The sequence below is a fragment of the Physeter macrocephalus genome, unplaced genomic scaffold, assembly GCF_002837175.3.
Source record: "Physeter macrocephalus isolate SW-GA unplaced genomic scaffold, ASM283717v5 random_139, whole genome shotgun sequence".
Lineage (NCBI taxonomy): Eukaryota > Metazoa > Chordata > Mammalia > Artiodactyla > Physeteridae > Physeter > Physeter macrocephalus.
The window spans coordinates 22,124-48,242 of NW_021145425.1; the positions used below are offsets into that span (position 1 = coordinate 22,124).

General features: G+C 53.5%; 1 protein-coding gene across 1 annotated transcript; it reads right to left on the bottom strand.

Moving 5' to 3' along the window:
• Positions 1-32: 32 nt before the first annotated feature.
• ARAP3 (ArfGAP with RhoGAP domain, ankyrin repeat and PH domain 3) lies at positions 33-22,255 on the bottom strand. The gene is made up of 32 exons (XM_007102072.3): positions 21,729-22,255; positions 21,556-21,617; positions 21,339-21,450; positions 17,487-17,687; positions 17,272-17,341; positions 16,882-17,002; positions 16,608-16,792; positions 16,422-16,528; positions 15,970-16,169; positions 15,786-15,871; positions 15,443-15,625; positions 15,163-15,298; positions 14,416-14,532; positions 13,827-13,974; positions 13,617-13,719; positions 11,542-11,761; positions 10,780-10,843; positions 10,370-10,533; positions 7,774-7,986; positions 7,377-7,482; positions 6,145-6,292; positions 5,686-5,754; positions 4,928-5,002; positions 4,715-4,829; positions 2,970-3,098; positions 2,757-2,890; positions 2,437-2,519; positions 2,305-2,340; positions 2,106-2,169; positions 1,868-2,005; positions 1,627-1,665; positions 33-1,069 (listed from the first exon to the last, which is right to left on the bottom strand). Exons 1-32 carry the CDS (start codon positions 22,253-22,255, stop codon positions 584-586), a joined length of 4,641 nt encoding a protein of 1,546 aa, XP_007102134.1. The 3' UTR covers positions 33-583.
• Between the last annotated feature and the right edge of the window lie 3,864 nt (positions 22,256-26,119).

Here is a 26,119-nt window from a genome sequence, read left to right on the forward strand (position 1 = left end):
ATGAATGAATGAAGTAAAAAATGGCAGTTTTTGTTCCAAGGTTTATTAACAATGACCCATCCTTTTTGGCTCCTCTTTGCCCCAGTTCCCAGCCCTAATCAACCTCCCCACTCTGGGGCTTCACTGTAGTCTCTGAATGTTGAAGGTGGGGTAGGATAAACTTGGAGATCATTCAAATCTGTGCCTTCCAAATCTTTTTTTTGTTAATGCATAAAACCATTCTTTTCAAACCCCAAATCTCTCATAGAACCCCTACATATCAAATACATAAAGCGGAAGTTGCCCTTCTCGAGGGAAACTATGTGGGGCTTACACCTCTGAGAAACAGTTTGAGATTCACCATTCTCCTTATTTCAGTTACTTCATGGTACAGGTAAGTCAGCGGAGGCCCAGAGAGGCACCACGACCTGCCTTTCTCTGAGCAGGACGCAGCCTCGGGAGCTCTCGGCCCCGTTCTCCTTCCACAGCACCATACTGGATTCTAGAGTCTTATCAACCAGGGCAAAGGATGCTCCCAGCAGTGTCTGCCATGGGGAGAGCTTGGGTCTTTGGTTACCTACCCCTCAGACTGCTGGTCCCGGGGTCATGTGAGGGGCTGGCTGGGGGATGGACTGGAAGTACAGGGAGCTTGGGGGGGGAAGCCAGGTGTCTGTGTCGGAAGGCCATTGGGGCTCGGGGGCTGGGGGCTGGAGGGCTGAGTGGGGCTGCCCAGGCCTACAGTGGTCTCTCCCTTCCTCAGGATGAGGCTGCTGAGCTCCTGGAGCAGCTGCTCCTCCAGGGACCCATGTGACTGGGGGCTGCTCTTTGAAGGGGGCCCCGGAGGGGGCTCAGGTGGTCTCTCCTCCCAGCCCAGGGGGCCTACTTTGGACAGAGGAGATTGATCAAAGGACCTTTGGCTGGCCAGTGGGGTCTCTGGCTTGGCTGTCCACTCCGGTGTGATGGAGAAGGAGGTGGAGGTGTCTTCGGTCAGCTCGGGGAAGGCCCCCACTTCCTCATACACCGGCTCCTCGTACACAGGCTCCTCCAGTTCCTCTTGCTCCTCCACAGACCCCTGGGATGACTTCATCGGCTGGATGGGGATGGGGTAACCAGAGGCAGGCACAGAGTTAGAGTTACCAGATTATTAATCGCTAACATTTATTGAGCTCTTCCTCTTTACCAAATGCTGCAAAATACTTTGCATGTATGATGTCAAAAACAACCCTGTAGGATGGTTACACTGCAGGTGAGTGAGCTGAGGTACAGAGGGGTTAAATAAGTTGCCCAAGATCACACAGTTAAGTAAAAGGTGGTGCTGGGGCTTGAACCCAGGTCTGTCTGACTCCAAAATGCATTCACTTAGCCACTTCCCTTCTATTTCTCAGGTCCTGCGACCACTTCCCCCTTTCCTCACTGCATCCTACCATCCCTTGTTTTCCTCATTCCTTTTGGTCCCAATACACTCTCTCTCTCTCTCTCTCTCTCTCTCTCTCTCTCTCTCTCTCTCTCTCACACACACACACACACACACACACACACACTCAATGATGTTCTGCATCAGGACAAATACAGAGAGCACACCGGCTCAGGCAGCACAGAGGAACACAGGGTTGACAGGCACACAGCTGGAGCAGGCACAGTACTCACAAAGAACATGGACAGGGTCCTCCGGTTGTGAAGTCGCCGCTGGGCACAGGTGGGGTGGGGAGGCAGGGAGGGAGAGACACAGAGACACAGTGAGGCCTGGCAACAGGAGGCAGGGGTAGAGACTGGGGCACAGAGAAGGCAGAGGGGGCACCAGGCTGGCAGGCACGCCACTCCTTCCTGCAGTGTGGCAAGGGTGTGAGCAGGGACCCGGAGGGGTTGGGGCAGGCTAGGGGGACCTCACCAGGGTCTGATTGGCAGAGAGGAGGGTGGCCCCACTGTCATCCCCACGGATGGGCAGCAAAGGCATGGTGCCAAACTTCTGACGGGCGAGGTCAGAGGAGGAACGGCGTCGTAAGACCACTGGCTGCTGGTCATCGTGCTGGAGAGAGGGTGAGGGGGTGGCACTGGTGGGCATGGGAGGTGCTGAGGGTTAGTGCTGAGCCCACAGACCTACCCTTCAGCTTTCTCCTTCCCCTCACCTGGGCTTTGAGGATGCTGGTGGCCCAGTCCCACATCTCATCCTCGTCTGTGCAGGACAGGTAGCTGGGGGTGATCAGAGGGGAATCAGCAGGAGGGGAAGGGGGCACAACTAGAGGGATGGAAGATAGAAAAAGCGAGGAGGTAGAGGACAGGGAGCCTGACTGCACCACAGGAGAAGCCAGGCTGGGAGGTACTCACAGGTGCATCTTCTCCAGGATCAACGTGAAGCCCCACCTGAGAGGCAAAGGAGAACAGTGATGGGTAATCAGAAAGGCCAGAAGGGTGGCAGCAGGAAGGCTCTAGAAGTGTGGACTGGGGAAAAAAACTCACGGGGTGGGAGGCTTGAACTTCTTGCGGATTCCCAGGTAGACCTTGGCACCTTCTAAAGGCCACTCCCGTTCCGGTTTAGAGCTCTGACAACATGAAGGCAGTCAGTGAGGTTGAGAGGTGAGAGAGAAGGATCGTGGTTAAGGAGGTCAAGAAGTCATGGAAGTACTGGGGTTGTGTGAGGTCAAAGGGTCACAGAAGTCAAAGGGCCAGGGAAGCAATGAGATTGATGAGAACATGGGCTGTGGAGTGACAGGGTCAGTGCAGTCAGGGCTCCTCCCACACGGCCACCCAGGATCCCTCCCTGCTCGCCCAGGGCCCACCTTCTTCTCCTTGAGCAGCAGCAGGCAGCGGCCACGCAGCAGAAAGAATCTCTCCTGGAAGCGGTTTCCCAGCAAGCGGGGCGGTTCTTCCCGACACCGCAACAGGCCCACCCGTGGGCTCTCACGCCGGATACCTGGGCACAGATGGGCAGGGCTAGGTGGAGGGTCTCTGAAAGAGGCCTGGGAGGTGCTGGGCTGAAGCAGGAGGCTCACCTGTGAAGAGGCAGCCGGCATGGGCCAGGGAGACTTTTCTCAAGAGCAGGGAGGCCGAGCAGGGCTCTGGGAGCTGGCACCATTGTAGGGCCTGCTCTAGGACTCTTTCCTTGGGGTGCAGTGGCCGCTCTAATGGGCAAGATGAGGGTAGGTATCAACCAGATATCGATCCACAGCCTGGAGCCCCCACCTCCTCACCCACCAGTCACTCATTCAATTATTCGTCCATTCCACCAGCCAGCCACAGACATTATTTAGCACTGACTGTGCCAGCTGCTAGGCTGCCCTGGGGATACAGTGGGGAGCATGAAACACATGGCCTGCCTTCACAAAGCCCACAGCCTGGCGAGGGAGCAGAGAATAACAGATAAGTAAATGAGGTAACTAAAGACAAACCATTATTCTGAAAGAAGCAATAAGAAGCTGAGAGAGAGTAACAGGGCAGCTACTGAGATAGGGTGACCAGGCAAAGCCTTTCAGAGGAGGCATTTGAAGGTGAGACTCAGAGGGCCTAAGGATTGGGAAGAACAAGTCATGCTGAGATCGGGGGAAGAAGACTTCAGGCATGACAAAATGCAACACCAAAGGGCCTGAGTTAGGAAAGATGTGCTTGAGGAACTAACAGTCAGTGTGGCTCAATCAAAGAGAATACGTTATGTGAGACGAGGTCTGAGAAATAAGCGAGGGCCAGACATTCAGGGTCTTGTGGGCTATAGTAAGGGGTTTGAATTTTATTTTAAGTTCAATGGGAAGCCATTGGAAGGGTTTAACCATGCGAAGAGCATGATGATTTATGCTTGAAATGCTCATTGACTGCTGCGCAGAAAATGGATTGCTGGGGGGCGAGAAGGGAACCTTGGCCAGCTATGCCCTTTCCCGGGCTGTACATTTTAGTGGTGAATGCTGGGGAGCAGGAAGATCATGGTGACTTCAACTAGGTTGGTGGTAACGATGCAAATGGAGAGGTGATAGATTCGAAACGACTCAAGAGGACTAGTTGGCCATTGGGTATGAAGATGAAGGAGAGGGAGGAGTCCCAGAGGACTCCCAAGTGTCTGGCCTTGATAACTGGGTGAATGCTGGTGCACTGACTGAGTTAGGGAAACTAGGAAATGGCTTGGGCATTTTGTTAGGGGAGGGAACTGGGAATTGAGTTTGGTCTTAGACTTTTTTTGTTGTTTTTTTTTTCATTTTTTTTTTTGGCTGTGCCATGTGGCTTATGGGATCTCAGTTCCCCAACCAGGGATCGACCCCGCAGCCCCTCCAGTGGAGGCGTGGAGTCTTAACCACTGGACTGCCAGGGAAGTCCTGGTCTTAGACGTTTTAAATGTGAGATGCTATAAGATGTACAAGTGGATATATCAAGTAGCCAGCTGGATATGTGAGTCCGGAGTTCAGAGGAGAGGTCTGGGTCACACATAAACATTTGAGGGCCAGCTTATTAATGGCATTTAGGGCCATGGGAATGGATGAGCTCATCCAAGGAAAAAACGTAGACAGAGAAAAGGAAGAGGGTTGAGGACTGAGCCCTGGGTCCCTCCAGCATTTGGAGTCTGGGCAAAGGAGAAAGAGAAGCCTCCTTTGAGTTGGAAGGGAAACCAAGGTTTTGTGGGGCCCACGAAAGCCAAGAGAGCAGAGAGAACTGAGGAAGAGCAAGTGGGCAACTGCACATCTGGTGACACAGAAGTCTTGGTGACTTTCACCCCGCACCACACGTGCACGCGCACATGCACGGTCATACTCACCAAGCTCCCCATGCTCTCGAATCTCAAACGTCACCCACAAGTCCATCCCGGCTGCCGTCCCCCGAATCTCCAGTACCTGGTTAGTCAGCTCCTCGGCAGTCAGTGTCGGGGACACCTGGGGTCAGGGCAAGAGCACAGGACCCGTGCCGGTCAGGCCATTGCCCCTGTCCCCCACCATCCTCTCATCTCCCCTCCTGTCCCCTCAGGACTGACCTTCAGGGTGACACAGTTGTCTGGGAGCTGCTGCTCTATAAAAACCTCCATGATGAGGTCTCCAGCCTGGGACAGCTGAGGGGAGGGGTAAAGAAATCAGGAGGACCCATACGGTGCAAAGAATCAAGGTCAGAGGACTCCTCAGGTTGCCTCATGAGTGCTTCCCCGCCCCACAGAAGCCTCCTCCCAACCCTCACTCCAAACATCGCTCAGGTCCTTCAAAGAGAAAAAACTCCAGGCATGGCGGAACTATGTACAGAGCTTCCCAAGGCAGTGCAGTTGTGCTTGGGAAGACAGGTTTGGAGTCAGACTGTCTGGGTTCCAGCTCTGCCACTTGCTACAGTACAGCCTTGAGTAAGTGACCCTCCAAACCTCAGTTTCTTTGAAAAAATGGGACTACCTACCTCCTGGAGTTGGGTGATGCTAAAGTGAGATTACAGGTGCTTGGAATATAATTAGTCCTCAGCTGTTTGCTACTGTATTTGTTATTATTCTCACCTATTTGTCTAACTTAGCTAACCCTTCCTTGGATCTCTTACACATGAAACTGAAGTGCTCCTGCCACCCTTTTGTAAAGAATCCTCATGGTGGAATAAATGGAACAAATCCTAAACCAAAACCCTTCCCCAAAGCACTCCTCTCCTTGGGTTTCCTGTGTCCCAAAGAGCTGAGGGCCAGTGTCCAGAAGCAGAAGGTCACCTTCCTGTCCTGATGTCCCCTCCTGGCCCACTCGGGAGTCTAGGGTCAGGACAAGTTACCTGCACATCCTTCCAAGTGGTGATAAGACTGACCTCCAAGTCAATCTGAGCTACCTGGTCAGGGTCGATCTGTGGAAGAGCCAAAAGGGGGTGTGTGTGTGTGTGCGCGTGTGTGCGTGCGCGTAAATGTGTGCGTGCGTGTGTGCGTGTGCGTGCGCGCGCGCTGTGCGTGCGCTGTGCGTGTGTGCATTGGGGAGGGTGAGTTGCCGGGAAAGGAGGGAAGCAGGGAGAGATGTGCAAGACCGGAGCACCTGAAGGAGAGGGTTAGAGGCCAGAAGAGCTAAGAACCAATGGGGCAAGGATGTTAGGGGCATGGTTACAGGAGATTGGGGCCCAGGGCTCTGGGTGGTGGTTCCTGATACGGAAGGCCTTCAGAGGGCTAGGCTGGGCCTTTGTTAGGGTGAGGAGGATCCAGAGTCCAGGAAGAGGGACTGTAGGTCAGGGGTTGGGAAAGCTTACATCAAACACAGAGATGTAGCCGTCGATGAGTTCCTGCAGCACCCGCACCTCGTGCTCCCCCCGCCCATCCGTCTGGAACACGCTGGGTGCAAATAGCAGGGCCAGGTTCCGCGTGCACATCTGGTTTAGAGCCGCACACTTTTGCACCCTGCAGAGGGGTGTGAGTGTCATGAGGAATGCAGTGAGCTTCTGCTCACTCGTTCATCGACCCCTCCCTTCATTCAGCAAACGGTTATTGAGTCTCTACTGTATGCCAGGCCCTGAGCTAAGCACTTGGGATTCGGCAGTGAGTTAGACAAAATCCTGGCTCTAAGAGCTCCCGGTCTAGGGGACAGACAGACTTATAAATAGGGGTCAGCAAACTTTTTATGTAAGGGGATAGAGAGTAAATATTTTAGGCTTTCAGGCTATACAGTCTGCTGTGTAGGGTGAAAGGAACCATTGAAAATATATAAATGAATGGGCATGACTTTATATTTTATGTACAAAACTTATTTACATAAACAAGTAATGGGTTGGATCTGGCCCATAGGCCATAGTTGTCCAGTCCCTGTGATATAGTGTAATCAGTGGAACAGAGCTGAGGCTCTCCCTGGAATCATTTAAAACTCTGTCTCCCCAATAGACTGGTAAAGGTAGATGTGCATCTTATTCTTCTTTGTGTCTTCAACATCTAATCTTTGCCCGGCATAGATAATAAATAAAACAAAATAATACTGATTGCTCACCATTTCTGAATGCTTACTACATACATGCCAGGTGCTGTAGTAAGAAGTTTACAAGGATCATCTCATTTAAATCTCGTATAACCTATGAGGTGGATACTATTCCTTATACCGTCTTCCTGTTACAAATGAGGAAACCGAGGCTCAGAGACAGCAAATAACTTCTCTAAAGCCACACGCTAGGGAATTCCCTGGCGGTCCAGTGGTTAGGACTCTGAGCTTTCACCGTCAAGGGCCCGGGTTCAGTTCCTGGTTAGGGAACTAAAATCCTGCAGACCGCGCAGTGAGGCCAAAATAAATAAAAAAATAAAGTCATGCGCTAGAATAGTGGAGCCAGATTAAGGCCTAGGTCTGTCTGATTCCAAAGTCCATGCTGTGAGCCTTTATGTTGTGATACCTTCACTTAACAATTATCTGTGGGATGAATATGTGAATGTAAGCCAGGGTGGTAGACAGAGGTGATGAAGGGTCAGGGAGGAAGCCTGCAGGGGGTCTGGCTGTACTGACCGATAGAGATGCCCAATGAGGGTGGCCAGCGTGCGGCGGTTGACCCGTGGCAGGCAGCCAATCACTTCTTTGTATTTCTCCAGGCGCTGGTTCTTCTGGGGCAGCTCTGGGGATGGGATGGGGAAGGGTTGGAGAGGGTCGGGGAAGGGTTGGAGAGGGTCAGGGAAGGAACAGTAGAGGGATTTTTAGAGAAACAAACCCAGGATGGATGTGTTTCTGCCCCCTTCCCACCTTGCCTTGAGCTGAGTTCCTGGGTGATCTTCCAGTGGGGGAGTACTGGCGAGGGGGGCCGCCCAATCCCACAAGGGAGGCTCAGGGATTCTGGTGGGGTGGGTGGAGTTCCTGGTTGCGTCTTCGTTGTCGGTGAGGAGTTCTTAGGGATCTTGGAGGCACCTACCGGCAGCCTCCCTCCAGCGAGGCAGCAACCGAGCAGAGGTCACAGGGTCATCAAGCTCCCGAAAGAAGCGTTTGAGCGTGTCGGTGACATCCTCCACAAAGTGCTCCCCTGGTCGGAGCTTCACTGACCGGGCATCCCGCCGAAACTCAGCCAGGAGCCGCAGGCTGCGGGCGCGGGCACCCCCTTTCCGGTATACACCCTCCAGCCGGAGCCCTGAGAACAGCCATCATCTCAGCTCACCGCTGCCCAAAGACCCGCCACCACCCACCCAGCATCCTGTCCATCACCCCTCATGGTATGTGGCTATTGGAGGTAGGAGGGTCAGAGAGGAAGAAATCAGCCTCTGTGGTCTTGCTTCTCAGGTCCCGGGCCAGCCCTCATCATCAGAAGGTCCTTGCCTAACCACACTATCACAGCAGCCCCCTTCACTCTCTCTCTTTCTCTCTCCCCTCACCACTTTGATCTTTAAATAGCACTCTCTGAAATCACATTACACTCAGGCCTCGTTATTCACAGGTTCTATATTTATGAATTCATCTACTTGCTAAAGTTTATTTGGAACCCCCAAATCAATACTTGTAGCACTTTGCAGTCACTTGTGAACATGCCCAAGTGGAGAAAATTTTGAGTTGCCTGATGGACATGTTTCTAGCTAAGGCCTCATGCGGTAAACAAGTGTCATTTCGTGGTATAGTTAAAGTCACATTTTTTGCATCTTGTGCTTCTTTTTGGGGGGGGTAGGATTTCACTGTTTAAACTAGCCCCAAGTGTAGTGCTGAAGTGCTGTCTAGTGTTCCTAAGCACAAGAAGGCTGTGATGTGCCTTGTTGAGAAAATACATGTGTCAGATAAACTTTGTTCAGGCATGAGTTGCTGAGTATTGCTGGCTGTGAGGTCAAAATTAACGAATCAACAATTTATATTAAATAAAGTATCTTTAAAGCAGACTTACAGATAGAGAGAACAAACTAGTGGTTACCGGTGAAGAGAAGGAATGGGGGAGGAGCAGTACAGGGGTATGGGACTAAGAGGTACCAACCATTTGGTATAAAATAAGCTATAAGAATATATTGTACAACACAGGGAAGACAGCAAATATTTTAGAATAACTATAAATGGACTATAAACTTCAAAAATTGTGAATCACTGTATTGTACCCTTGTAATTTATCTAATATTATACTTCAATAAAAAATTTTTTTAAAGATGAAAGCTTGGAACTATACTCAATATCTTATAATAACTATAATGGAAAAGAATATATATAAATATATATATATATAACTGAATCACTTTGCCATATACTTGAAACTAACACATTCAACATTATGAATTAACTATACTTCACTTTAAAAAAAAAAAAGAGGAAAAAAAAAGATGGAAGCTTAAAAAAAATGTGTCTTTAAACAGAAACACACATAAAACAAAGTTACATATTGATCAATTAATGAAAATATAACCAGCGTTTCCCAGGAACCTAACCCTGTATTTCCACTGGGGCAACGGTTCAGCATTCATTGATCCAGTCCTCTCAGTGACTTTATAGAATATAACTACCGTGAATCACAAGAACTGACTGTATTTGTTTTCTTAATTATTACCCATCTCTCTCACCAGTCTCTGAGCTTCATAGAACCTTCCTCGTTCACTGCCATATCCCCCGTGTCTGGCACAGGGGAGCAGCTCAATAAACATTTGTTGAATGAAGAGTGGCAGTGCAGGAACCGTGGAGGAGCAGGGAAGAACACCCACACTTTCCCCAGGGCTTTTTCACTGGGCCTCTGACTTCAATCCTCTTATGAACACGAGGGAGGCTGGGAAGGGGATAGGGGTCTAGTGAGTGGGAGAAGTCAGTGCACGAGGCTGCTGCCAAGGCGTGGAGAATGTCTTTAGCCACTGACTACCCATTGTCCATGTAGTAAGCACGACTACTTGTCGGTGCGTGGATGTGCCTTTTTCCCCTTGACTGTCCTCCTTAGTTTTCTGTGAATTTTCCTTCTCAAGAGCCCAGCCTTCTAAAGAGGGTTTGCAGGGAGAAAAGATTCAACTTAGTCCTTACTTGGGAAAGAAAATAAAACGGAGGCCAAAAACTCACAAAGAATTCTGGGAACCCCTTGCATAGCTGATCCTTTATGGCTGGAAAACCTCCCACACAGAATAATTCTGCTCAGAGCCCCAAGGATTTTGCTGCACAGCGTGGCTCTTGCCTTGTAGCTGCTCCCTCTTTGTTCTCCATGGCTCTGCATCTCCAGTCACAACTCAGTGCCACCCTCATTCCATGCCCACACCCCAGTAACAGCTGCCTTGGAACACTTCACTACCTGCCAGGTCCTGCGCTAAATGCTTTACATGTGTTATCTCACTATCACAACTATCTTGGAAGATGAGACTGTTAGTAGCCCCATTTTAAAGATGAGGGAACTGAGGCTCAGAAAAGCAAAGCAGCTTGCCAAGGGTCATACAGTCGTTGCTGTCAGGCTGCAGTCTCTGGAGGCAAAGCTTTTGAAGGCAAATCACACACACACAGGGCAAATACCCGCCCCCACGCTGCGCCCATGTTCCCCATCCCCCACTCGGTGTCAGCCAGTACCCACTCACCATGCTGAGTGACAAAACTGATGCAGGCATCCACAATGATGGGGATGTCACCCCGGCTCATCTGCTGCTCCTGCAGCCCTGTGCCTCCCCCGCCGGCTGCCCCGGCAATGGCCGCGTTCCACGCTGAGAAGTCTAGCCGGCCTTCTGCCTGCAGATACAGTGTCCTGAGACCCAAGAGACCCGAGTCAGAGCCAGCTCCAGAGGAGTCCTCAGACTAAGAGGCCCAGGAGCACAAGGACCAGACCTCCCAGAGACACCAGCAGGGGGCAACAACACCCAACCCAGACAGGGCCCCTGAACTAGGGAAGTGACTTTGAGGAAGTGGGCAGTGGTCCAGCAGGCCAGGGTGGAGGGTGTGAGCTGTGCTCTAGAAAGGGGGGCGCAGAGTCAAGGGTAGCGGCAAGACTTACCTTCCTGTCTCCACCAGAACCAAATGCTCTTTCTTGTCTGGGGTGTCAGTGGCTGAGACCACACCTGGGAGGAGAATCATTGGACATTATCATCATCGTCATCTTCATCATAGTGACTAATATTTATTAAGTATTTAAGGTAGGTAGGTTCCATGCTAGGAGCCTTACAAACAATACTGCAATAAATCCTGTGAGTTACATATTGTTATCCCCATTTTACAGGTGACACATAAGCTCAGAGAGGTTAAGTAACTTGCCTCAGATTACCTGCTATAAAATAGAACTCAAGTTTGTCTCCAAAACCTCAAAACACTATCCTACACTGTTCCTCTTTTAGGAGGAAATGAGAATTCCCAGTCCCTTTTTCCAGTTCCCAACAAGCAAGCAACCCCAAATAATGATAATAACAATAACATTTATAACAAATAACATTTATTGAACACCTACAAGATGCCTCCTGAAAGGCTCTGTGATAAGTGTTTTACATGCATTGCCTTATTTGAAACTCATTACAACCCTAATATTGTGCCTGTTGTGAAGATGAGGCAACTAAAGCACAGAGAGGTTAAGTAACTTGTCCAAGGTCACACAGCCAGGAAGTGATGGAGGTGGGGGTCTAAATCTGGGCAATTTGACTCCAGAACTTGTGCCTGAATCCACTGTTCCTGCTGTCTCCCATAGGGACCCCCAAATAGATGAAGGTCCACTACCCACCCTAATCCCCCATAGCCACCCTTCATCCCTGCCCCCAGCCCTGCTCACTGATCTCCTGCAGCCGGCGCAGATGAACCATGTCCTCGGGGGCTGGGGGGCCAGGGCCCGATGCTGGGCACAAGAAGAGGCGATCTCCACGAAGAAGTCCGAACCCAGACAGCCAGAGGCCAGGGGCCAGGGCAGTATGGGAAGGGGACCGCAGCCACAGGCGGCCCAGCCGCAGCAGCCCAGGGCCCAGCAGCTGGTGACAGCTCAGTGGGGAGAACCACTGTGAGGCAGGAGGAGGACAAGGGGAGAGAGGAAAATGGCGAAAGAGACAAGGGGTGGGGGAGAGAAGTAAGAGTGAGAGGGATAGGGAAAGGCAGAGAAAGACATGGAGAGAAAGCCAAGGAAACAGAGGAATGAAAGGGATGGGGAGAGAGTGAAGGAAAGACCGGTGAAGGAGACAGGAGATGGATGGAGAAAAACAAGAAAGAAATGCAATTCAATTTGACTTGCTCCAGCCAACCCAGAGAAGACCCCTGTGTGGCAGGCAGCCTTATGCCCTTCATTGGGATGTAGGGGAAGACAGAATGGGTAGCTACATGCTGTAACCGACGAGTCACGAGGCCCCGGGAAGTCCCACCCCCTTGGGGCCAGGCAGAGGCTTCATGGAGAAAGGCCTATTCGGGGTGAACCTCAAAGCAGTGCTTCTCAAGCTACTTGCGGTGAAGGAACAGGGAGTTTTAAAAAAATTTTCCAATCTGTCACTAACCAACACTTTCATTAAAAAGCAACAAAACGAATTACTAGAAAAATGAAATGAGAAGAGAAAGACATACAAAATAAGCCCCCAATTTTTAAAATTAGATTGCACACATAAAATCTCTCTGTCAAATTGCTATGAAAGACTCTAAATGCTAACTCAAGCCCTGTACTTAAGCTGTCATGGGCCATAACAGAGTCCCTGGGGCAGGATGGGTTAACAGACCACACTTGGGGTAGCACTGCCTTAAAGGATGGGCTCGATTTTTGGAAAGTAGATAATAATAAGAGACTTGGACCTGGCTGGGAGGGCCATGACAGAGCCCTTAGAGGATATGGAGATAACTTCTTGGTGTGAGGAGTTACAGGCAAACCAGGCGAGTGGGGTCAGAAGCCAAAGCAGGGGAGCATTTCCCACAGAGGAGTGTGAGATGCAGAGACTACCTGGTGAGGCCAGAAGGAGGCCCTTGGACTTTACCAAGGGCAAGTCACCAGCCACCTGCAGGGTAGCAGCTCAGAAGAGTATGGCAGAGGGGGGCAGCCACGAGGGGTTAAGGAAGAACTGCAGGCTGCCAGAGCACACAACTTTCTAAGGAGTTGTCAGGAGGGCGCCAGGATGATGAGTTGAAGGTGGAGCAGGGCTGGGGGAAAAGCTGTTTAAGGATGGCAGCGATTGTCAACATCATTGCCATTACTACGTCAACACCCACAGGTAGAGGGTTTGCTGCGTGCCGGGCAGTGTAGGCCTCGCGTGTCACTTAATCCTTAACACTAGTGGGTGGGGTCTTTTACACCACTCTACTCATATGGAAGAGCTCACATGCGAGAGTTGGAGGACTCAAATCCCAGGATATCTGACTCTCGCTCCTGAACTTTTAATGCCACAGAGGGGGTGCAGGATGGAGAGAGAGTGGCTTGCCTGGGAATGGAGAAGGTGGAACAGATGAAGGCAGCTTTGCCTGTGGACTTGGAGATCCGAGGGTTGGGAGAAGGGAGCGGGAGTCAGAGGCAGCCTCTCTGTGGGAAGAGGCCCAGCACAGCGAGGTTTGGCCCATGAGCTTTGGAGACAGAGGCCTGATTTTCATCCTGTGCTCTGCTGCCTCCTAGCTCTGTGACCTTGACCACATGACTTCATAACCTCTGAGTTCTTTAGGTGTGAAGTATTAATAATCCTTACCTCTGAGGGTTGTTGTGAAATTTAACTGAGACATTGAGTGGGCAGCGTTTAACACAGGGCCTGGTACAGAATAAGCGCTCAGTCAACCTTAGCTGTTAGTGGAAGGGGTAGGAGTGGCTGTAGGAATAAGAGAGGACAGGATGGGGACAGGTGGGGACAGGGAAACCATGAGCTGTCAGGGAGGGGGTCTCGGCTATCTCACCTTGCCCACGGCGCTGGTCCAGGCCTCCAGACTGTCAGCTCCATCTGTGCCAAAATGCTGGATCCTACCCCCAGTGAGAACGAGCTCAAAGGAAAAGGGGAACCTGGAGAGAAGATGAGGTCCAGGAGGAGAATGGGGGTGAGTGAGGGGGCTGGCAGGCTCAGGCTCAGGAAGGGAAAAGGGGAGTTCAGGGAACACGGCGGGTATTACCTGTCGAGGTCACCTGGGTCAGTGGGTGGGGGGTTCACACCCAGACATACGACATCCTGGGGCTGAATGAGGTTGAGGGGTTCAGGGCTGCTTTCTGACACAAACATTTCCAGAGCTGCACCCAGCACGCACCACAGTCGGGGGGGAGCTAAGAAGGAAACTGAGGGTCAGCAGGCAGCTGACCTCTGTCCCCACTGTCAGAATTCCCATTTACCAGATATTTATTCTATGCCAAGCCCTCTGCCTGTGTATGATCTCACGTAATCTCCACGGCTCTATGAGGTGGGTTTTATATTCACTCCTGTTTTTCAGAAGGAGAAACTGAGGCTCAGAATTTGAGTAGCTTGCCCAAGTCACATGGGTAGAAAGTAGCAGAGTTGGGATTTGACCTCCACAGTCTGACTTCAAAGCACAGCCTCTCAACCATCACCCAATGCTGCCACCTGCCATGGTCCCTCTCTGACTCCCGGCACCCAGTCCACTCCAAGGCATGTCCCAGCCCCGTCCTCTCTTCCCTGTCCCTCTATGGAACACCTGTGCCCATCCTGGTTTCTGCCCACCTCCTCGCATCCCTTAGCTCCCTTCTTACCATCTCGGCCCCTGCGAGGGGGTGGCGGTCCAGCTTTGTTGCTAATGGGACCACAGTACAGGAAGCTGCTGTAAGTGGCAGGCACCACCACCTCATTGTACACGCCAGGGGAGGGGTCTGCAAGGGGAAGGAGAAGCGGTCAGGTCAAGCCAGTGTAATGGGACAGCCTGACCTCCTTGGGAAGGGATTGAATCAAGCAAGACAGTGGGACCCAACTCCACTGGCAGCATGGCCAAGTAGAGCCCAGTGGGGACGTCTCACCACCTAGATTAGAAAAGAGGGTGGCAGGGAGTGACGAGGCTTCTAAGCCAGGCCTTGCCCACTGTCTGTCCCCACCAGCCAGTCAACAACAAGTCAGCTCTGGGTGGAGGCCTCAGAGCATGGGCCATCCTGTAAGTGTCTTGGCCCCTTTGGCATGACTACTGGAGACCACCCTCTATGACATGACCATCTCTATGATTAGACTACCCCTGGGGAGGTGAGACCCGGCTTACTTGTTGATCCCATCAGGGCTAGGCCAGCACTAACACCTCAAACCTCCAGATCCACTCCAGACACTGGTCATTTCATAACATCAAGAAATAGGACCTGAAGGACCTGGAGGGTTGGGAAACTGCCCAGGCTGGACCATTGTCATGGGCTGGGTGAGAGGTAATTGCCCCGCCCCCCACCCCCTGGAAGGACCAAGGCTCAGGTTGGGGCTGAGAGTTCTTGCAGGGAGAGAGAGGAGGCATTTGTGAGGATTACCTGCGGGCAGGAGACCAGGGAAGCTGCCATCGAGGGCTGGGGGGGACCAGGGCTCCTCTCCCTCAAAAGCCTCGACACAGAGGAGCTGGGTCATGTTCTTTAGCAGGTTGGGTCCTGCCACAGCTGCACATAGTGCCTACAGGGAGAAACCCCAAGACACAACCTGAGAGCCTTGGGCTCAGTCCTCCTGTCACCTAAAACAGCCCACACTGCAAGTTTAGGCATTTCAACTCAGAGACTGCTTTCCCCACTCCCCATCAGCCCCGGCCCTCCCTCCTACCTGGAGAAGCTGGCTATGATCTGGATACTGAGGGTGGGGTTTCCGGAAGAGACCTAGCCGGTACTTCCGGGAGATGAACTCTCCCCGAGGGCCAGGGGCGGTATCTGGATGCAGCCCTTCACCTGGCGGTAGTGCCCCTGCCCAGAAGCGGTTGGCACGATCATTTCCCAGGACAATGAACAACTGTAGGATGACAAGGGGCAGAGGCAAGTGACAGGAACTCAAGAGTCCCCAGACATTCCAATCCTGCCCCAAGCAGGACCCAAGGCCTTTTCTGCATGCTCTCCTTCCATCCCCACCCCAGGCCCCCCACACAAACTTTCTTCCTCTTCAGACTCCTCACCTGCACTATCTCATTACTCCAGACACTTGTGTCCAGCTTCAGGCTCTGCACCTTGGAGATCCCAGAACCCAGGGCCCGGTGCTGACCTGTTAGGGTGTGAAGGGCATGTGGCAGGGGCACCCTGAGCCCTCCTGCCCCCAACTCCCTCCTTCTCCCCATTTCAGCTACAGGCTCCAGCCCTCACCTGCGCACTGCTTGCAGATGACCACCCCCAGGTTGACAGCGGCCCAGTCCGGGCGGGAGGCCTCACAGTCCGCACAGTGCCGGTTTGCCCGATTGGACCAGATCTTCTCAGCCACCTCGTAGTCAGACAGGGTCTCGGTTACTGCTTCCTGCAGAGCGGCCGCCCAGCTCTGCCGAGCCCCCCCAGACTCGGCTGTAAAGCTGAGGGGTGGACAGCCAGTCCGTGGGCATGGACACACACCCCGACCTGTTCCATCCCCCTGGCCACATGTGGGCCACCACCGGCCACATGTGGGCCAGCCCAGACCCTCCTGACATCCTTGACCCTGTTCACTGGCCTGCTGTCAGTGCATGCCCACTGAATCCTACTGAGGAGGTCCCGGGTCCTCTGCACCCCTGTGCCTCCATCAATGTCTCTCCCCGAGCCTTGCCTCCTGCCAGTCTGGGACCCACCTGAAGCAGCGATGCGGTGTGAGCAGGTCGAAGCTGCGACTCTTGGTCTCCCGGACACTGCAGCCTTGCAGTTCAATGAAGCAGATCCCGATACCCAGAGAGAAGGCCTGGAAGGGTCGGGGGCAGGCACAGTGAGGCCAGAATGGGCTAGGTCAGGCCCCTCGGCCCCAGGCCGGCCCTCCTCACCTGCTCACTCTTGTACAGGGCCAGCTCTCCGGGGCTCAACGCAGCAAACACCTTGGCCTTGTGCCCACGCAGCTCCAGCATGCCCGTGCGAAGGGGTCGGGGTGGCTGTGGGGGCCGGGGGTGGCCCAGGAGGCGCTGCTCCTTCAAGCAGGATTGCACCGTGGAGCACCACGTGTCCCGCTGAGCTGGCGGGGGACAGGGAAGCGGGTCAGCCGGCTGTGTGCTCACCTGGCCTCCCCAGCCCTGCCCTGGCCCGGGAGGCCCTGGCCCTCACCCTCGCTCTCTGTGCGGAAAACGAACACCCTCTGGCCGGTGACGACCTGGAACTTGTTGTCCTTGCTACTGCGGGTCATCTCGATGGCTGTCAGGGGGATCACACCCTTGGGGAAGGGGTCCTGCAGGGACAGACCATTGGCCCATGGGGACAGGAACTCAGCCATGTGCGCTGACCCCGGTGGGGCCAGTGCCAACTTTTAATGAGATCAGCACTCATTCCGCAAGCAGTGGGGTACAGCCGCTAACCTAGCTCCTTTAGATGCTGACACCAGTCATGCAGTACCTGCCTCCCCACCAGGGGGGATTGGCCTTCCAATCCTGCGCCTCCCTCAGCCCTCCCTCTCCCTCTCCCTTTCCCCAGGCCCCATGTAGCATCTCCCGGACCTACCTTATCACTGCCAAAGTACATCAGACTCCTCCCATTGAACTGCACAAAGCGCCTCTGGAAGACGTAGTTTCTGGGGAAGGCAGGGGCCGAGATCAGTAAGTGGTGGAAGCTGCATCCCGGGGCGTCCTAGGAGCTGGGAGAACTTGGGACCTGACCTCCACCACCACCACGCAGCCTCCCGCGCCCCCCTCCCTTTCCCTTCCCAGCAGCCCCACCCCTGAGGGGAGAGCTTGTCTAGCCAGCCGCTGAGCAGGGGCGTGGGGCGGTCTGCCGTGGAGGAGAAGCTGGCATAGGGTGAAATGAGGTCATCGTTGGTCTCCGTGTCCAGGGCGGGCAGTGAGAGGGTGGAATCCCCCGGCAGCTCAAGGCTGGCATAGCCAGCGTCCTCTCGTGCCTCCAGATCCTGCCTGCTGAGCCTTTTGGGGGCCAAGACAGAGAGGGACACACATTAGACCCAGTTCCCTGGACAGCCCCACCCTCAGCGCCTAGTGGAATGCCTGGCAGGTACTGGATCTGCTTTTCAAACAGGGGAACAGGGAGGTTGAGAACCCAAAACACTAGCATGGAGCTTCTTCCCCAAGCACACTTGGACTTTGCATTTGAAAAATTTCAGTCCTTCGCCTCTGCCATTAGGATTACTTGGTGGAAAATTTGGGGAAGGGCTGAGTAGATGGCTTTCTGCCACAGTTGCCCATATCTCATCAATAAGCCTGACTGGTTATTGCTCCAGAATGTTCTTGCCTTTCTCTCCCGGGACCAAGCTCCCATCAGTTCTCACCGAGGTGAAGGGAATCGCCTAACTGGTCACCTGCTTCCACTCGCACCCTCCCACCAGTTCTCCCACTGACACCAGAATGCTCTTTTAAGAATGTAAATGAGAGCATTTCACTCACCAGCATGAACCTCTACAATGACTTCCCATTTGCACTTAGGATACATTGAAATTCCTTACCAGGGGCTGCAAGACTTTGTACAGTGAGACCCGTGGCAACTCCCCTGACCTCACCCTGTATCGCCCTCACCTCGCTTACTACAGTCCAGCCACATTCTCTTCCCCAGTCCGGAGCCTTTGCACATGGTGTTCCTTCTGCCTAGAGCACACTTCCCTGGGCTGCTGCTTCTCATCCTTCAAGTGTTCCTTCTCAGAAAGTCCTCCATTATTCTCTATCACTTTCCAGTGGTTCCTTACCTCAGCTGCACAGAATCACTTGGGAAACTTAAAAATACCTGTATATGAGCCCCACACCAGACACTTAAATTTGAGTCTCTGGGAATGAGGCCCAGGCATCTGTTGTTTTAAAAGTTCCCCAGGATGTAGTGCAGCTGAGGTTGAGAACCTCTACCCCATTTGTTTCCTACTTCACTGAGAAACTGAAGCAATCAGACGAGAACCCCCGCAGACTCCCAGCGCCTCATCTGCCCCATTCTACACACACACTGCCTTCCTCCTGGTACTGTAATAAATAGCCCTGTCTAAAGCTGGTCCGTCCTCTGGGCACTTGATCCCAGTCTCCTCACCTACACAAGGACATTGCTCCAGACCTTCTCCCTTTTCTCTCCCCTACATCAGCTAGTATTCCCTCTCTACCAGGTCATCCCTATTCACCTATGAACATACGTAGCATTCTATGCTACAAAAACCCCCTTCTTGACTCCACTTCTACTCTCAATAACCACTCCAACTCTCTGCTCTTCTTTGCAGAAAAACTCCTCAAAAATGTTGTCTTCACATTTCCAACTCCTCTCCTTCCGTTCTCTCTTGAGCCCACTCTGATCAAGCTTTCACCCTCAGCACTTGTCAAGGTCCCGAGTGACCTCCATGTTGCCAGTTCCAGAGGTCAATTCTCTGTCCTCAACTTACCCAACCTCTCAGCAGCATTTGACATAGCTGACCTCTCCCTCCTCCTTGTACATTTTCTTCACTTAGCTCCTGTGGCATCAACTTCTCCTGAGTTTCCCTCTGCTTCACTAACCATTTCTTTTCAGCCTCTTTTGCTGATTGTTCTTCTTCTCCCAAACCTCTTTTTTTTTTATAAATTTATTTATTATTTTTATTTATTTATTTTTGGCCGTGTTGGGTCTTTTTTTTTTTTTTTTTTTTTTTTTTGGTACGCGGGCCTCTCACTGCTGTGGCCTTTCCCATTGCGGAGCACAGGCTCCGGACGCGCAGGCCCAGCAGCCATGGCTCACGGGCCCAGCCGCTCCGCGGCATGTGGGATCCTCCCGGACCGGGGCACGAACCCGTGTCCCCTGCATTGGCAGGCGGACCCTCAACCACTGCGCCACCAGGGAAGCCCCGTGTTGGGTCTTTGTTGCTGCGCACGGGCTTTCTCTAGTTGTGGCGAGCCGGGGCTACTCTTTGTTGCAGTGCGCGGGCTTCTCATTGCAGTGGCTTCTCTCGTTGTGGAGCACGGGCTCTAGGCGCCCGGGCTTCAGTAGTTGCAGCACGGGGGCTCAGTAGTGGTGGCGCACGTGCTTAGTTGCTCCACGGCATGTGGGATCTTCCCGGACCAGGGATCGAACCCTTGTCCGCTGCATTGGCAGGCGGATTCTCAACCACCGCACCACCAGGGAAGCCCTCCCAAACCTCTTGATACTGGAGTGTGCTTGGTTCTCTGCTCTATAAACACTCACTCACAGCTACACATACCCATCTAAATGCTGACAACTCACAAATCTGGATCTGCAGCTCGGACCTCTTCCCCGAACTCCAGACTTGTATATCCAGTGGCCTATTTGCCACCTCTTCTTGGGTGTATAGTACACACCTCAAATTCAACACATCTAAAACTGAACTCCTAATCTGCCCCCCACCTACCTCTGCTTTATGCCCAGTCTTCCCCATCTCCGACCATGGCAACTCCAGGGACTTTCAGTTGCTCAGAACAGTGCTGTGGAACTAAATCTTTGAAATGTGGTTGTTTCATAGTTACAGCACAGCTCACACCAGACTAGCCACGTTTCATATGTTCAGCAGCCACACTTGGTTACTGGCCACCACAACAGACAGTGCAGGCTTGGACCAAAACCCCTGAAGTCATTCTTGACTGCTCTTTTCTCTCACACCTCAATTTACCAGGACGGTTCGCCTTCAAAATACAACCTAAACCAACCACTTCTCACCATCTCCACTCCCATCACGCTAGCCTGAGATGTCTCACCTAGATCACTGCAAGAGCCTCCTAACTAGTCTCTCTGCTTCTGCTTTTGCCCCCTACAGACCATTCCCAACACAGCAACCAGAGGGATTCTTAAAATGTAAGTCAAAACCCTTCCGATGGCTGCCTTCCCATTTCACTTAGAGTAAAAGCAAGTCCTTACAAGGTCCTACCCATCTGGCTCCTTTTACCTCTCTGATGGCAGCGTCTCCCCCAACTCTTCCCACCCTGCCCCACTGTGCCCCAGCCCGGCCGACCCTGTCATCGCTCCTGGATCCCCCCTGGGCAACTGGCCTCCTTAAAGCCTCTATTCTGGCCACTCTTCCCACCTGCAACACTTTTGTCCTAGAAGAGGGCTAACTCCGTCCCCTCCTTCAAGTTTTGGCTCGAATGTCATCCTCTTAATAATGGCAACTCTTAATGAAAAACTGCAGTCCACTACCCCCCTCACTCCATCCCAGCCCTCTTACCTGGTTCGATTTTTTCCACGGCGCTTATCAGCTTTTAACATATGGTGTAGCTCATTTATTATATCTGTTGTTAATTAACTATCTCCCCACAAGGGCAGGGATTTCTGATCTATCCCAAGTATCTACAACGATATCCGGCATTCAGTAGGTGCTCAATAAAGACAGTTAAATGAAGGAATGAAAGTCACTTCTCCCTATTTTAAATCATATATCCATTTCTTTGTCTACCTGTTTTATTTTCTGTCTGTCCCTACTGAGTCACAAGCTCCCTAATGGGGGACTGGGTCTGTCATATTCATCCTGTAGCTCAAGAACCCAGCTGGCACACAGTGGACACTCAATGCACATTTGACAAATAACGGGAAACACGGCCACCACCAGCTCAATCGTTCCTCAAGCTGCCCCTCTTCCTGCCATCATCATGCCATGGACCACTCACCTGTGTTCAGCCCTTTCCTGACAGATAACTCTGCCTTCTCTTCTGTCGGGGACCCCTGGGACCCCCACAGGCTGGACACCATAGTACAGGCAACCAGGGTCCATGATGTGCACTGGCCGGAGGAAAAATGGGGGAGACAGGGAAGAGGTCAGGTGAGAGTGTCTGAGGTCCTGAAGGGCACTGCCCCTCTTCCCCCAACCCATGATAACCCACCTACCTGTGCCCGTTGCGGGCCTGAGGGCAGGAGTGGGGGCAGTTGTCTGGGAGCTGTCTGGGGTCCTTAGGGGAAAGGTCTAGTGTCATTAAAGGAAAGAGAAGGAAGGACAAGCCCTCATGCTCTGTTTCTCCCTGCCCCCAGCATGGGATCCCCAGGGAGCCAACTCCACTCACATGTCCTGAGCCGTGTGTGCCCCGCCTCTTAAGTCCAAGCCGAAGTAGATGGCATTGGGCATCATCTCCACAGTATTCAAGGCTGAAGGCTGCTCAGAGGGGGACCTATGAGGGACAGGAGGGGACCTCGGGCTGGGCTCTGGGCTCTTGGATGCTTCTGGTCTCCAGAGAGCTGGACTCAACCCATGCCTCTGGGTGGTGGTGGAGCCACTGAGCCCACCAAATACCGTCCTGGGCTTAGGCACAGGCTTGGGGGGCTGCGCTTGTGGGGCTGGGCTGGGCGATGGCTCCATGGCACTTTCCAGTTGGGGATCCGGGGAGACCTCTGCCGTGCCCGCCTGCAGCAGGCGCAGAATGCGTTTCCGATGCCCTGTGGCGTTGATGCCCAATTGCCTCAGCTCCTCGTGGCCCAGGCCCCGGGCTGCACCCGCTGTAGCCAGGCCATGCCGCCGGAACACGTCTGCATACTGCTCCAGGTGCACCGTGGCCAGCCACACAGCGATGTCCAGGTCCTGAGGGGCAGCCATGGGGGCTCAGGCCATTGCTGGGGGGAGGGGCAGGGTGAAGGGAGGGCTCAGGCTGAGATTCCCCCTCCCTGTCCCAAAGTCTGAGGCCTGGACAGGGGTACCAGACTCCAGTCTTCCTCCAAAGAAGAATGACCAGAGGCCTGTAATCCGGGGGCAGATCCATCCCAGAACATGCTTTCTCATTGCAGGTGAACCCCTTCATTTGCAGATGAGGAAACTGAGGCCTAGGGAGGGGAAGAGGCTTGCCCAGAGCTCACAGCAAGTTGGCTTATCGATGGCAGTGTTGGTCCCTTAGCTCCTGCCCACCCTGTGTCTGGGTCAACGCTCTGCCTCTGCATTACTGCACGTTCAACTAAGTAAGTCTGGGACAAGAGGCCGGAACCCTGCCCCTGCAGGGTGAAGGGGGGATGGTGGGGAGGAAGGGCCCATGATGTGCCCTAATCCTGCTGTGGCATAGAGTGGGGATAGGGCAGCTGTGGCACAAGAGGAGAGGGGAGATGCAGATCCCACTCCCACTGGTTTCCAGCGCTGGTTTCCAGAGGTACAGGCTCGGGCCATCCTAATCCTGGACGTTCCCAGTTCCCCCTCCCCTTCCACCTATTGTCTCTACTCAGACTTCCTTCCTGTCCCTCTGGCTCTGGCTGCCCCCACATCCTGCCTCCCTTGGTCAGGCTGCCCAGAGAACTCTAAGCAGTACCAACATCTGAGCAGAGGCCACTTGGGGAGTGAGGATGGGGCAGAGAACTGAGTCAGAGAGATGAGGGACCAGGGGTACACCAGGGTCTTCACTCTGCAGCATCTTCTCACGTACGTGTGTGCAAACAGGAGCACCCACCCTGCAGGAACTCACAATGTGAAATGACAGCCCCCTACCTCTGCTTTCTCCAAGTCTTCCTTCTCTGAGCCTTCCTTTGCCCTGCTCATGCCTTTGGACTCAGGTCTCTGAGGCTCTGTCCCATTCCACCAGCCTGACCCTGACCCTGCTCTACTACCTAGACCTACCTTGGATTCTGTCTCCCTGAGTTTTATCTCTACTCTGTCCCTGTCCCTACCGCACTCCATCTCCATCTCCATCTCTACCTCTAAATCCATCTTGGTCCCTCTCCTTGTTTTGCTCTCTGTCATTAAGCCTCTCCCTGCCTCCGTCTCCAATTTTAACTAGATCTTCAGTTTCATCTGTGTCTCTGGCCACATGAAACTGGCTCTAGGTTTCTGTCACTGCCTCTGCCCTGACGGCTCTCTCCCAGTTTCTCTCCTGCGGGGTCCCGGCCAGGACTCCCTCTCGCCCCAGCATTAGCTCTGGCCTCTCTCTGCCTCTCTGTGGCCGAGCCCCCTCCCCAAGCTAGGGCCGGGGTGCTGCGCCTCCCGCCCTGACTCAGAGTCCAGTTTCCCGGTGACTCAGGCCCGACTCGAGGGCATGGGACTGGAAACTAGGAGGTGCGCGGGGCACGAGTGAGGGGGGGGCGGGCCAGGCCGCGCGGAGCAGCTCCGGCTACGACGAGGGAGGGGGCAAGGAGGGAGGGGGCAGAGGCCGGCAACCGGAGGGAGGGGCGGTCGCGGCGGGGAGGGGGAGAGGGGAGGGCCCCCGGCGCGGAGCTGGCCGGGGATCCCACGAACGCTCTCGAGGAGGTGATGGGGAGGAGTCTGGGAGGCAGGGTCCCGGGGGCGCGGGGGTCCTCACCTCACTAAGCGGCTGCAGTCGGCTCCCAGGTGCCCGACGCGCTGCCGGAGCCTCCGGGTCCTGCCGCGCCGGCCCCGCCTCCCCTCAGCCCTCCCCCGACGGGGCCCAGCCCCGCCCCGCTCGTCGGTTCCCTCGGCGGGGCCCCGGCCACTCCTTGTGCAAGCGGCGGCCTCCAAAAGGTTTGGGCTCCTTACCCAACCGCTGCGCTTATCTTGCAGCCTGGCTAGCTCAGCCCCTTTAGAGGCCAAGAAAGGGGGGGACCGGAACAGGGTTGGAGGCCGAGACAGCCTTAGAGAGCAGGACAAAAAGGCAGAGACCAGACGGAGATGGGGACAGGGGTAGAACCAGAGAGAGATGGAGAGTGCTGCGGGGGACAGCTTTGCAGGCCCTCCGCTGTTCCCACCCCGTCAGGCCGAAAGGGGAGGGAAAAGAATAGGGCCTTAAGTCCCCAGGGCATCTCTCCCACGCCCCTCAGGGTGGCTGGACTCTGGTACCCAGTTAATGGGGGAACAGAAGCTGATATCCACAAGTCACGGATACCCACAGTCTTCCAAGCTGGCGAACCTTCAGGAGCCCAGCCGTAGGACCTGGGGGAAAGAGGCAGAGGCCCAGCGGAGGAGTCCCGACTGCTTCTCCCTCTCCAAGGGCCTGGTCTAGGTTTCTTCCCAGAGATGAAGGTCAGGTTTCGGGGCTGCCTTTTTGAAGATAAGGCTGGTGCCCTGTAAGCACGGTGACCCATCGAGCAGCCTTTGCATCCTGGGGCGAAGCCCCTTCTCCCCACCCTCCCACTGCAGTTTTTGTGTGTGTGTGGTGAGGGGGGCGGGAGAGGGGTCCCTGAGGAGAAACGGCTCCTCTCCCCTCTCGGGATCTTGCCTGGAGCCCTAACCTTAGAGCCTGCCCCCCAGAGCCTGAGGCGCTTCCCCCTCCGAGTGGGGCTGGCCTTTAGCTGTGTGTGGCGTTGGGGGGCGGGGTAGGGGCGCCCGCTGGCCGGGCTGTGCTTTCCGGTTTGTATGAGAGGAAGTTGGCCGTGAGTCAGCAGACACAGGAACTGCCGGTAGCTAGGGGAAGACCCCTGCCTGAGGGGAAGGTGAAGGGAATGTGGGGAAGTGGTCCCCGCCTCTCCCAGCTGCCCCAGCTTGGAAGGGGACTGCCATTTTCAGCCTCCTGGAGCCCTTCTAGCTGAGAAAGAGAATGATAATAATTAATACTTCAAATGGCCATAATAATGGCTACCACTTATTGAAAGCTGACTGTGTCCCAGGCCCTGTGCAAACATTGCTTTGCAAAGTTTGATTCATTCTCACGGCAACCCTTAAGATAGGGAATTTTATCACCTCCATTTTACAAATAAGGAGACAGTTTCCTGGATGTCTTTGTTTTGGATGGTTAACTGGGGGGTGCGGGGCGGGAGAATGGTCCTCATAGACCTCCAACTATAAGGAGTGAAAATTGACCAAGGGCCCCAGCTGCTTCTCTCTGAAATGCATCAGCTCCTACTCTAAGGCCAGCTTCCCACTGGGCTGCTCCCAGCCAATGACCAAGCTCAGCAGAGATCCTAAGGCAGGCCTAGCCCTGGGAGACAGGGGGCTCCTCTCACAGCTGACATTGACTCGAGAATTCCCCCCATGGGCTTGCTGAACTTTCCTTCTTCTGCATAAGTGGTCTAGAATATTTCCTCTCACCCTTCCTTCCTTCCCTCTCTCTTTCATAGCTCTCCCAGCTCCTGGCTCCCTTGCTTTGCTTTAATCAGGTCCTTGCACATTTCATCCTGCCTTGGGGCTTCTTCTTGGAGGACTCAGAGTAACCCAGCAAGAGAGGAGAGTTGGGTAAATTAGTAGAGGGCACGGGGGAGCTTGCAGGGATGGGCGCTGGGGGGTCCTGGTCAGGGCCCAGATGCAGGAGTTCTGAATCCTTTTTTGTGTCAGGTTCCTCTTTGGCAAACAGGTAAAGTATATGGTCCCGATCTCAGAATAATGTTTTTAAAATGCATAAAGTGAAATGTGTAGGATTACAAAGGAAACCAATTATGTTGCAATACTGTTATAAAACTTTTAAGTGATATAGTAATATATGTACTTCTTTATTAATGCTTTAAATAAGATCTAGCAGTAGGTTGATTCCTCACATCATTGTGAAGCAGTGATGAGCATGCATGGTATTTCAAACTATCTGCAATACTGTAA

What these genes read in the sequence shown, in the direction of transcription:
- ARAP3 (XM_007102072.3), bottom strand. Translation starts at nt 22,255, where the DNA reads ATGGCTGCCCCTCAGGACCTGGACATCGCTGTGTGGCTGGCCACGGTG. An exon ending in GCACACACGGCTCAGGACAT is followed by an intron (nt 21,618 to 21,728) that starts GTGAGTGGAGTT and finishes CTTTCCCCTAAG; the next exon opens with GACCCCAGACAGCTCCCAGA. An exon ending in GGACCAGCGCCGTGGGCAAG is followed by an intron (nt 11,762 to 13,616) that starts GTGAGATAGCCG and finishes CCTGCCTCACAG; the next exon opens with TGGTTCTCCCCACTGAGCTG.